This window comes from Gossypium raimondii, chromosome 10, assembly GCF_025698545.1.
Source record: "Gossypium raimondii isolate GPD5lz chromosome 10, ASM2569854v1, whole genome shotgun sequence".
NCBI classification, from domain to species: Eukaryota; Viridiplantae; Streptophyta; class Magnoliopsida; order Malvales; family Malvaceae; genus Gossypium; species Gossypium raimondii.
The window spans coordinates 53,591,223-53,604,213 of NC_068574.1; the positions used below are offsets into that span (position 1 = coordinate 53,591,223).

At 32.9% G+C, this 12,991-nt stretch overlaps 2 protein-coding genes and 1 pseudogene across 2 annotated transcripts; all 3 read right to left on the bottom strand.

Annotated features, from left to right (window-relative positions):
* Positions 1 to 1,055: 1,055 nt before the first annotated feature.
* On the bottom strand, positions 1,056 to 7,511 carry LOC105776121 (uncharacterized; annotated as a pseudogene).
* On the bottom strand, positions 5,646 to 7,306 carry LOC128034003 (uncharacterized). Its single transcript, XM_052622516.1, has 3 exons — positions 7,207 to 7,306; positions 6,020 to 6,324; positions 5,646 to 5,948 (listed from the first exon to the last, which is right to left on the bottom strand). The coding sequence occupies exons 1-3, from the start codon at positions 7,304 to 7,306 to the stop codon at positions 5,646 to 5,648; spliced, it is 708 nt and encodes a 235-aa protein (XP_052478476.1).
* Positions 7,512 to 10,800: 3,289 nt separating the features above from the next.
* LOC105776122 (MATH domain and coiled-coil domain-containing protein At3g58270) lies at positions 10,801 to 12,932 on the bottom strand. Its single transcript, XM_012598616.2, has 4 exons — positions 12,556 to 12,932; positions 12,311 to 12,468; positions 11,680 to 11,969; positions 10,801 to 11,602 (listed from the first exon to the last, which is right to left on the bottom strand). The coding sequence occupies exons 1-4, from the start codon at positions 12,735 to 12,737 to the stop codon at positions 10,931 to 10,933; spliced, it is 1,302 nt and encodes a 433-aa protein (XP_012454070.1). The 5' UTR covers positions 12,738 to 12,932; the 3' UTR covers positions 10,801 to 10,930.
* Between the last annotated feature and the right edge of the window lie 59 nt (positions 12,933 to 12,991).

Genomic DNA, 12,991 nt, shown 5'->3' on the forward strand with positions numbered 1-12,991 from the left:
TGTTCTATTTTACTCGGTAACACTCTATAACCCTAATTCGGTAACAGAGATGAGTTGGGGTGTTACAAATGCTAAGGAAATTTGGGACAAATTGGAGGTCACTCATGAGGGTACATATCAAGTCAAGAAATCAAAAGTAGGAATGCTCACCCTCAATTATAAAACATTAATGATTAAGCCCGAGGAGGACATTAAAACTATGTGCAATGGATTCACTATCATCATAAATGAGCTCAAGTCCTATGGAAGACCTATCCCAATGAAGAAGTAGTGTGGAAAATGCTTAGAAGCTTGCCTATGTCATGGGATGCCAAAGTTATAGCCATAGAAAAAGCAAAAAAACTGGAGACTCTTTCATTAGATGAGCTAATTGGCTCTTTACTCACTCATGAAATGAGGCTCAAATTAGTGAATAAAGGAGAAGAAAAAGTTGAAAAGAAGAAGGTTGGTATTGCCCAGAATCTGACACAAGGGCTAACCCTATATAATAAAATTCTACTAGCATCCAAAAAGACATCCAAAAATAGAACGATCTGCTTCTTCTTTACTCCTGAACCAGAATCTCTTCCATCTTGACCTCTATTGATTCCATGTATCAACATTACTAATAGTTAATGTGATGATCAATATTCTTATTTTTTTCATTTTTTGATTATATAAAAATTGAATTGTGTTTTTAGAATGACTAAATTGCTTGTAATTTTATAATACAAGTTTTGCAGTTTGGTTGAATATTAATTCTCTTTTTTTTTAATTGTTTGAATTTCATTGTATCATTCTAGTAACGTCTAAAGTGTTATTCCTAGCTTATTGTGCACATATGGTATAAGTAGAAAGCTATACATCCATTAATAACATTATAGTAAAAATCCAGACTTGATAATATCATATACAATATGCTTTGGAAAAAATAATTAAACACCACACAAACTATTTTAATACAAGTTACTAACATATAATGATTTTTAAAAAATGTTTATTTGTGTATTAACTTATTAGATGCTAATGTTGTTGTAGGCTTCTGGAAATTGTATATTTATATATCCTTCATTCAATTTAAGGAGAGAAAATGAATCAAGGATGTATTCATATAATATGAAGTCTTGCACAAAACACCATTACTACAAAATTTCCTCCAAAGTTTCTAAATCTTTCCTTTAATGGAGGAGATGAAATCTTTGATTCTTCCCCATTCAGCCAAAACAATACTCTCTTCCTCCTCGGCAACCTTGGCCATGGCCTCATACTCTGCCCATTGCATTTCCAATGCTTCCAACTCCATTTTCATTTCCTTGGAACTTTTAAATATCTCCTTCCCTTCAGCCAACATATTCTCCCTTTCCTTTTGTGCTTCTTCAACTTGTACATGGAGGGCAGCTAGTCTTTTCTCTACCTGTTTCACCTCTGATTCCACCTCCTTATATCTGATTAAATTACGATCCAATTTATGCGTAATTGTCAACTTAATAGATTCCTTCTCAGTAAGAAAATTCTTGTCCTGCAATGCTTTCGCTGCTCGGTCAGCTAGTTCTTTCAAGCTCTCCTCCATGGCGAACAACTCTTTTTTTTGCTCAATTGTAAGGGTGGTAGAGGAACAATCAAAACTAGCTAGTATCTTGAATGCATGCTTAAGTGGAGAAAGCTTCCCTGAATCGTAAAAATTAACCGGGGTCATATTCAAGGCTTTTTCTACTTTAGCCAGTGCTTCCTTTGCTTCTTCTCGAGAAAAAATAGTGTTGGAGCTCCAAAGCTTAGACTCTAAGCTAGTGAAGAATGTGTTCATGTCTTCCTCAGTAGGCTCCTCAGGTTCAATAGCCTGAAATGGTGGAATGGAAATCATACTGATACATAAATGCATTAATATTACCGACAAGTTAGCTGGCAATAAGGTGGAGTTGGTGAAGGATTAGTGATTTCAACTGCTTTGGTTGATGTAGTTCTCTGGTTGTCCATGGCTGCCTTAACACAATCACATTCCTTGGTCTTAAGTTTATCCGAATCAGTTTTGACTATCAATTCGTGTGAAATAAATCCAATACTCCTATCAGTGAAAACGTAGGCTTCAACCAAGCATGCATCATTGACGAGATAACCTCTTTTAGGGTTGTGTAATTCAGTAAGAGGTAAGAATGAAGTGAAGCCCCAATCAGGCCCATTCACATCGAACACTTGTGTAGTGACTGCCAAAAGCAGCAAGAGTATCATCACCAACCACTTGAGTCATTGAAGAGTGTCTATGATCACCACCGTGCCAGGCACAGGTGGAGAGGCATACAAAATGAATGCTCCGCCCCTAAAGCAGATAAAGGCAAACTACCCAAAACAAAAAATGAAGCTGAACAAGGGATTTTGATCAAGAACAATCAGGAAACCAAATTATAAGTGGCTTCGTTTTCCTAAAGCTTTAACGAAGAAGCGACCCAAGATAAATAACAAAAAGAATTGAATTATACAATTGGTTCATGTAGTCACCCTTAAGAGCTAGCATTCAGTATACTATGACCATCTTTGTATGAAAACAAATAAATTAGAATCAAATAACTATTACCCATAGTGATTACATGTGTTCTGTACACTCATTAACTAAGAACAACCATAAAAATGCTGATCCTTTGTTTTATAGAGATGTTATTGGTTTAACAAAAAAAAAAAAAAATACCTCCCGCAATGGAAAGTTCACGATCAAATTGGTTGATCACTGCTAATCCGAAATGGGCATATCTGCTCCATCCGGCAGGCAAAGTTGATGAATTTGCAACACCTAAATAAATTGACAAATGATCCGCAGTGTTCCCCTTGGGGAAGATAAGAATTCGCCTGCCAAATAAGTTGGCTAATCCAAGTCATGGGACATAATCATAAAATGCAAATTAAAAAACATAACCAAAAAGAAAGAAAATCAACGTTACCATTTGTTGCCATCAACAGTGAAATTTTCAGAGCAAAGCTTCTTGTCTTGAATAGTGGAGAAGTTCTCAATCCTCCATGTGACCTTCGTTACTTGTCCATTAACATCCATAGACTTACTATGAACATCACTCAAAACTTCAATCTTCCATGTCACCTTCGTTATTTGTCCATTAACATCCATAGGCTTAGACTTACTATACACTGCACTCAAATTTTCAGTAAAAAAAACAGGGCATGGATTAGAGAATTTGGGAAAGCAAAACAAAATGTAGGGTTTATAATTATAAGTAGAAGCTATCTAGCTATCCATATATATATATATAGATATATTAATACCTTCCATTATGAGATGAAGTGGAGGTAGAAGATGCTATCTGCACAACGTCGAGAGGATGATTCAAGGTTTCCTTTCCTAGCGAGCGATGCTCCTCCTTTGATTATTGACAATTCGAGTCTTTTATTTCCCATAAAGTCAGTCTTATTGACGTTAACTCTTCTTTTTTTCTTTTTTCAAAGACCTTATTGCTTAAGCTACTTCGCCTTTAAGCGGTCAAATTTTATTATTAGCCCTTATATTATCTTAAATTACTAATTTAGTCCTTATACTTTAGCTTTACACTTTTAGTGTTTTATTTCTCCAAATTTTAAAATTTTAGTCTCGATAAATTTTATTCGACTTGATAATCTTGTTAAATTTATTAAATTAAATTCTGTTATTTTTAAAATTTTATACAAAAATATATATTATTACATACTTAATATCTAGATTATTATTTATATATAAATACTATAAAAATTGTCATTTTAGTTATTAAATTTAATGGCTAGTAATGATTAAATTTTCAAAATTAAAAAAAAGGAAAAAATAAATAATAAAACAATGATTAAACAAAAAAATTACTCTTTCAATTCACTAAAAGTTATTTTCCCTCGAGATGTATAAACCCTAATCCCATTCAGCTGGCAGCTAAGCAGGGAACCAGCTGGCTTGAGCAACTCAACACATGTGCTGCAATTTGGCAACAGGTGTCCTTTCTTGGTCAAGGTTGATAGTGATTAGTGTTTTAGTGTTAGAAACCTTTTTAGAATTTAAACCGTAATTTATTAAGAATTAAATGAGACTAAAAGGTTCTGTATTATCCATAGAAAAGAGCATGAGAAAAAGAACGAAAAAAAAAAAGAGAAAGTGAAATATAAGAAGAGATGGGGCCAAGCAGTAATAAACGAGACAAATCCTAGCCATGGGAGGAAATCAGGCAATGACAAAATCATTGACTATCGGAAAAATCCTGCATAAAGTCAAAACTATGTACCATGAGCAACTCTTAGCTCTTGGCAAAAAGCAAATCCTGGGTGGAGGAGATAATCCTGTGGAGAGCCTACTGATGAACGGGAAAGAGAGCATGCAATGGGTAGTGTTTTTTGTTTTTTTTTTCTTTAATAAAAAATTTGTTGATATAATGATACAATAAGCCGTGATTATCATGGAGACCGGTTCACTTTCTTGAGGCGAAGAGTTGGAGATCGTAAAGAATGAAGGTGAAGAGGATGTTAAGGTTGAGAGCTGAAGGTAAGGTAAATTGGTGAAGTATAGGCTTGGTATCTTTGGAGAGTGGATCTTTTCTTTTATCGTCTCTGAAGGTAATTGACGAGAGTCCTGTCTAACATGTTAGACTAATTATCTAATTATTATTGTGGAATGTGTGGGAGATAGAATAAATCCTATAATTCATTCAGATTTGATGGTATAGAGCGATTGAATCTACGTGATAACTAACAACATTACATAAACTTAAAAATGAAAGTATCGAATGACTTGCGACACAAGGTAGGACTTGTGGGCGAGTTCTCGATTTGTTGCCAATCGTCTTGTTGTTCGAGTAGGCCTCACACTAAATCTCACAGAACTTGATGTTATATTCTGTTTTCAAAGTAGCTTCTATTGAAGTATATAAGGTGCCAAGGCAATATTTCTCTAACTAAAGTTGTTTGTTTTTGCAGAAAGAAAACATTAAAGATTTCAAATATTTTAGGGAGGTGGGTCTATAATGATATGAACAAGAGGAACAATGAACATGTATCGAAATCCTATTTTTTTTTCCCCGTAAAAGACATCTAAATCATCTATTTGACTCTTTTTCATGTAAATGAACTCAATTTTATCAACAACAGAAACGAAATCAATTTTATAACAACTTTGACATTCAATTTCACTCGCATTGCCCACAAGCAGAATAAAAAATATGGTATAAGATCCAAAGAAAAATCTCAACATGAGCTTTGAAATAATGACATTTTTTTAATTATGTATTTTTCTGACATATTATTTTTTATTTACTTCCTTGGACTATCCATATATTCACTCCCTAACCTTTTTATCTCTCTTAGATAAAAGGATAATACGTTTCAGCGCACTTAAATTTAAACTGCATTGATAATAAAATTTCACTTAAATTACATTCTTCTACACGACAACAAAATTCAGTGTCGTTATATACATAATATTTATATTTGAACTTTGATATGGTTAAACTAAATGAAATTTAGTATTTTTTTTAAGTAAAAATATAAAGTCTTTAAGATCTTTAATTAGCAAAAAGAAATATGATCATTATGTTATTTTAAAGTTGTTATAATTTAGACCTTGTTGGGTAAATCGTTGAAAAAAATAAATTTATTGAAAATAAAATATTAGCTTTTTACCTAAAATTCTTGTCCTGCAATGCGTTTGCTGCTCAGTCAGCTAGTTCTTTCAAGCTCTCCTCCATGGCCAACAACTCTTTTTTTATTTGCTCAATTGTAAGGGTGGTAGAGGAACAATCAAAACTAGCTAGTATCTTAAATGCATGCTTAAGTGGAGAAAGCTTCCAAGAACCGTAAAAATTAACCGGGGTCATATTCAAGGCTTTTTCTACTTTAGTCAGTGCTTCCTTTGCTTCTTCTCGAGAAAAAATAGTGTTGGAGCTCCAAAGCTTAGACTCTAAGCTAGTGAAGAATATGTTCATATCTTCCTCAGTAGGCTCCTCAGGTTCAGTAGCCTGAAATGTGGAAGGGCAATCATAGTGACACATAAATGTATTAACATTACCAACTAATTTAGCTGACTTACCATAATCTGGCAAGGTGGAGTTGGTGAAGGATTAGTGATTTCAACTGGTTTGGTTGATACAGTTTTCTGGTTGTCCATGGCTGCTTTAACACAATCGGCTTCCTTAGTCTTAAGTTTATCCGCATCAGTTTTGACTATCAATTCATGTGAAATAAAACCAATTTTCCTATCAGTAAAAACGTAGGCTTCAACTATGCATGTATCATTGACGAGATAGCCTCTTGTTGGGTTGTGTAATTCACTAAGAGGTAAGAATGAAGGGAAACCCCAACTAGTAACACTCCACGTGAACTCTTTCATAGTGTCTGCCAAAAGCAAGAGTGTGTATCATCACCAAACACTTGAGTAAACAAGCTAATGACAGATTCTTTAAATAAAAAGAATGGCATAGGTAACATGTCTGGCATTTGTCTGTTTTGACCATGCCAAAGCCTCAAACAAGCTGAGCTACTGGGGAACAATGGGAGGTTACTTCTCATAGAATTCAATTCCTGCTTTCAACACAAGACCAATATGAATTCAAAGTGTCCGATTCTAGTTCATCTTTTCTGTTTCTATGTATGTATGTATGTATGTATATGCAAAGAAGGGACCAAGTAAATAACAAAAAGAACTGAATTACACAATTGGTTCATGCAGTCACCCTTAAGAGCTAGGGATGACCCTTACCCGATTATACTATGATCATTTTTGTATGAAAATAAATCATTTTTTAGAATCAAATAACCATTACTCGTTAAATAAGAACAACCGTAAAATGTTGTTCCTTTGTCTATGTTATAGAAATGCCATTGCTGCAACAAAATACCTAGTGTTTTCGAATTTTTCACGATGAAATTGGTCGATGACTGCTAATCCAAAATGGGCATATCTACTCCAGCCGGAAGGCAAAGTTGCTGAATCTGCAACGGCGAAAAAAATAGACAAAAAAACCCTTTTGGGTAGATAAAAAGTCGCTTGCCAAATAAGTTTGGCAAATGTAAAGGTGGGTTTGGATGGGCGATTGGGTGTGGTGCATTTAACTTACTTTTTTTTCTCACGCTACAGTATCTAATCACACCCCACCGCTGTTTTTACACTAATCACAGTAAACGCACCGTCTATCCAAACTCACCCTAATTGGAGGAGTTAAAAAGCAAATTAAAACATAACCAAAAAGAAGAAAAATCCAAGTTACCATATCTTGCCATCAACAGTGAAATTTTCAGAGCAGAGCTTTTTGCCTTTAATACTGGAGAAGTTCTCAATCCTCCATGTGACTTTCGTTACTTGTCCATTAACATCCATAGGCTTAGACACTCAAAATTTCAGGTAAAAAAAAAACACAGAAGACGGGTTTAGACAATGGAAGCTTTATGATTATAAATAGAAGCTATATATATGTGTATATATATTAATACCTCCCATTATGAGATAATGTGAAGGTAGAAGATGCCATCTGCAAGCACAACATCGAGTGGAAGATTCAGGGGGTTTCTAACGAGCGACGCTCGTTCTTCTTTGATTATTCACAATTCTAGTCTTTCCGTCTCCCCCATAAAGTCAGTCTTGTCGACTTTTTAATTTTTATTATTAGCCCCTGTATTATCCGTAAAATACTAATTTAATCCCTATACTTTAGCTTTATATTTTTAGGTTTTGTACTTTTTCAAAATTTGACATTGTTGTCTTGTTAAGAAAACAAACTATTGAATAGTTATTTTTGTTAAGTTTTATTATTTTCAAAATTTTATGCAATTAATATATATTATCATGTCATGTTAGGTTACTATTTATATCTAATACTCATAAAAATTTATGTAATTTTAGTTAATAGATTTAATGGCTATCGTTTAATTCATAACTGAAACTTCAAAATTAGAAAAATATAAAGACTTAAAATGATTAAATTAGTGAACAATGACTAGACAAAAAAAAAGAAAATTACTCTCAAATTTCACTAAAAGTCATTATCCCACAAGTGTTTTCTTTTCTTTTGCCATTTTTATACTATTAGTGTTAATAAAGTTGTCATAAGTTATTTTGCAAATATAAGTTGTAATGTATGTAGCTACAACATGAATAACATGGATTTGTCGTATTAAAAAATAAAGCTTTAAAATCATTGCTTAAATAAAAGTTATAAACCGTGAAAGAGTGATAAGGGAGTGGACACTCATTCATTGCTGAAAGTAAAACAGAAAACTAACAAAAGATACAAGAGTTGTTTATACAATTTAGTTTCTCTATGTTTGCGGAGTCTAACTTAGTGGAAAATATCCACTATCTTCAACACTTACAACAAGTGACATTGATCTATCACACACTTGTGATAATTTTCTCACCTTTACAACTTGAAGAATGATACTCTTACTGCTAAATTCACTCTCTTTTGAATTCAGCAATTAAAACCACAACACAACAGACTTTACTATCAATATGCACTCATACACTAAAGTTTCTCACAATGACAAATTAAGTGTTCAATTCTCCTAGTATAATAATCTATACAAGTCAAAATTAAATAGAATCCTATAGAAGTCACTCAATTAAATATAATATTTCGAGACTTGCTTATATAAAAAGATCTATATCAATCCCTATTAAACAATGATAGAACAAGATAATACAATATAATAATAAAGTACAAGGTAATCATGGACTCTTGGTAGCTAAGCAATCAATGTTCCAATTCAATCCAACATCCACGATCCAAAAGATTAAATAGAGTGATCTGATTTGATTCAATCTCTAAAATATATTTCTCCAAGTGATATGATTTTCAATAACGAGCTAGATATACGTTCAATAAATTGTCAACATCTCAAATATGGAACTATCTAAAACAACTTTAATGGTAAGAGAGTAGCCACTCCCTTGGCACTTAATTATCAGTTTCGTATTTTTCTACGAAAAAATAACTCCCTTTAATTTTATTAACACTTTTTTTTGTTTTTTAACTCTCTTTAACCCATTTTAGGTAAACTATACAGATGGTCACCCAACTATGCTCGCGTACTTATTTTGGTCACCAGCTTTAAAAATTTTCAATTTAGGTACTAACGTTTGAATTCATTTTTATTTTGGTCACTCGTCGTTAAATTGATAACAAAAAAAACCTTTTTTTTTCTAACTAGTATAATGTAACACCCCAAAATTTAGTCTTTAAGAAAGAAAAGTATTTAAAAGGTGAATTAAGTATTTAGAGAGAAAGTATGAATAATGAAAATTATTAAGGGTTAAATTGCAAAATTTTGAAAGTCGAAAGACTAAAAGTGAAATCAACCATTTTTTAAAAGGAGGAGAAATTGAATAAATATTTTTATGGATGTGATAGGGATATGTATTGGTATGTGAAGTTGAAAATTTGAGATAGGAATTAAATTGAATAAAATAGAAAAATACATGGAATAAAGTGCAATTTTCTCATTTTCTAATTATATAAAATTGCTTCTAATTTTATAATACAAGTTTGGCAGTTTGATTGAAGAATATTTCTCGTTTTCTAATTATATAAAATTGCTTCTAATTTTATAATACAAGGTTTTCATAACCAAACTATTGGTCGAATCAGTCAAGTTATTGATTTTGCAGTTTGATTGATTCATCAAGTTCAATTAAATAAAAAAATAAAAAATATATATTAAAAAAATTGGTTCAACCGTCCGATTCCCAAGTCAACCGGTCTAATGGCTTTCTTCGAATTGATACCCTAGCCAATTTCTGTCTAATCAGTCCAACCGACTGGTCTGGTCCAATTTAAGTTTTTATGATTTTTATAAGTTTAATTCAATTTTAATACTTTTAATAATTTTTATGATGGTTCATGATTTTTTTAGTATTTTAATACATTTTTATAATATTTTAAATATGTTTTATTAATTATATAATTTATTATAATTTTTACATCTTTTATAATATTTATATTTTTAAGTTTATATCAATTTTCATATTTTTTGATAATTTTATTCTGATTTTTCCTTTTCTATGTTTTTTTATAAATTTTAAATATTTTATGGAAAAAATATTAGATTAAACTAGCAGTTATCATGTATTACCATTTGGTCGGTCCGTCAATTTATTTTAACAGTTAATATGGTCAATGATAAAAACCGTTAAGGACTTAGTTAATTAATTCAGTTAACGACAAAAGCTTAATTAGATACCAATTTAATACAATAGTTCAATTAATTTTTTTGTACTTTCTTAAAAGTTTTCTTAACATATAAATCTTTTTTCCCACTGCTCAATCAAATCTATAAGGTTTACACATTTTCCAATTTGTCACAAATAAATAATAAAAAATTGATTTTGGGCCGAACTTTATAAATAATTCAAAAGTGGGCCTTGGACTAGACCAGTCCTAAAATGATTGGGCATTTTTAAACCAAACGGTTTAAAATTGACAAAACTAAACAATATGCTACATCTTTTGCCAAAACTCATTTAAACATACTAAGATTTAGAACCCATATGATGACTTTTTGATGGTTAAAGAGTCTTCACCACTTCAGGTGTGATCTGAATTCGAATCGCACTAGTTGCTTTTATTGTTCGAGCTTTGTCCTGTTTTTATAATTCAAAAAAAAATTATAAAACAAACCATTCAACAATCTATATCTCAAGCTACCTAACTATTACCATATTTTTATTTTAATCACTCACTCATTAATATTATCAACATTTAATATTTTAATCATTCGTCTATTAAATTATTAACTAAAATAATCCTATAGTACAAGGAACTCTTGGACATTTTGGGTTCTAATAGATAATATTCATTAGTTAAAGAGAAGTAAGGATAATTTAGAAAATACATAATTTCTAGAAAATATTTTAAACACAATATTAGACAAAAGCAAAACCAATTACACAAATTAAGATGCATATCTAGCTCAAAATACCAATCCTATAAAATTCCTTCTACAGTTCTTAAATCTTTCCGTTAATGGAAGACATGAAATCTTTGATTCTTCCCCATTCAGCCTCAACACTCTTCTCTTCGTCCTCACCAACCCTGGCAGTGGCCTCATACACTGCCCATTCCTTTCCCAATGCATCCAACTTCATTTTCATTTCCTTGCAACTTCTGTATATCCCATTTCGTTCAGCCAACATCTTCTCCCTTTTCTTTTGTGCTTCTACAACTTCCTCATGGAGGGCAGCAAGTATTTGATCCACCTGTTTCACCTCTGTTTCGACCTCATTATATCTGATAAGGCTACTCTCCAAACTACGAGTCATTGTCCACTTGATAGATTCCTTCGCAGCAAGTTGATTCTTGTCCTGCACTGCTTTCGCTGCTCGGTTAGCTAGTTCTTTCAATCTTTCCTCCAAGCCCAACAACTCATTCGTTTGCTCAATTGTAAGGGTGGTGGAGGAACAATCAAAACTAGCTAGGATCATGAATGCCTGCTTAAGTGGAGAAAACTTCCCTGAATCGTTAAGATCAACTGGGGTCATATTCAAGGCTTCGTTTATTTTAGCCAGTGCTTCCTTTACTTCTTCTTTAGAATAAACAATTCCAGAGCTTGAAAGCTCGGACTCTAAGCTAGTGAAGAATGTGTTCATGTCTTCCTCAGCAGGCTGTTCAAGTTCAATGGCCTGAAATGGCGGAAAAGCAATCATAGTGATACATACATAAAAGGAATTATTAATAACAACTAATTTGGTTGACTTACCAGAGTTGGTGAAGGATTAATGACTTCTACTGGTTTGGTGGTTGTAGTTTTCTGGTTGCCTATGGCTGCCTTAAAACAATCACCTTCCTTGGTCTTACGTTTATCCAAATCAGTTTTGACTATAAATTCATGTGAAATCATATCTACAGTCCGACCAGTGAAAACGTAGGCTTCAACCAAGCATGCATCATTGAGGAGATAGCCTCTTTTAGGGTTGCGTAATTCAGTAAGAGGTAAGAATGAACCGAAGCCCCGAATAGGGTAGTTCGCGTTGAACTCTTTCTTAGTGGCTGCCAAAAGCGAGAGTGTGTATCATCACCAAAAACTTGCGTAAACAAGATAGTGACATATTCTAAGAAAAAAAAAGGGCATAGATAACATATTTGACATCTGGTCTTCGACTGTTTTAACCATGCCAAAACCTGAAACAAGCTGAGCTATTGAGGAACAATGGGAGATAATACGAAACCCATGACCATTATGACTTATTCTAGTGGCTCTGTTCCAATTGTTATCGTCAGTAAAACAACATAAGAGGTGTTGGTTCTAGTCTATCTTTTCTATTTCTATGTATGTATATGGAATGCTCAAGCATTCACCACTGAGCGAGAGAGGGCCCAGGTGAGCCTACCTAGTGTTTTGGAATTTTCACGATCGAATTGGTCGATGACTGCAAATCCGAAATGGGCATATCTAGTCCATCCGGAAGCCAAAGCTGCAGAATCTGCAACACGTAAAAAAATTGACAAAAAACCCACATTGTTCCCCCGTGGGTAGATAATAAGTTGCCTGCCAAATAAGTTTGCAAATCCAAGTCATGCAAGGGAGTTAAAAAATCAAATTAAAACATAACCAAAAAGAAGAAATCCAAGTTACCATTTACTGTCATCGACAGTGAAACTTTCAGAGCAGAGCTTGTAGTCTTTAATACTGGAGAAGTTCTCAATCCTCCATGTGACCTTCGTTAATTGTCTATTAAGACCCATAGACTTACTACCAACATCACTCAAAACTTCAATCTTCCATGTCACCTTCGTTATTAGTCCATTAACATCCATAGGCTTAGACTTGCTATCCACTACACTCAAAATTTCAGTTGAAAAAAACAGGCATTTAGACAATGGAGGGTTTACGATTAAAAAATATAAGCTATCGAAGATGCCATCTGGACAACGTCCAGAGGAAGATTCAAGGTTTCCTTTCCTAGCGAGCGACGCTCCTTCTTCTTTGATTATTCACAACTCAAGTCTTTCCGTTTCCCATAAAGTCAGTCTTGTTGACTTTTTAAAGACCTTGTTGCTTAAGCTACTTA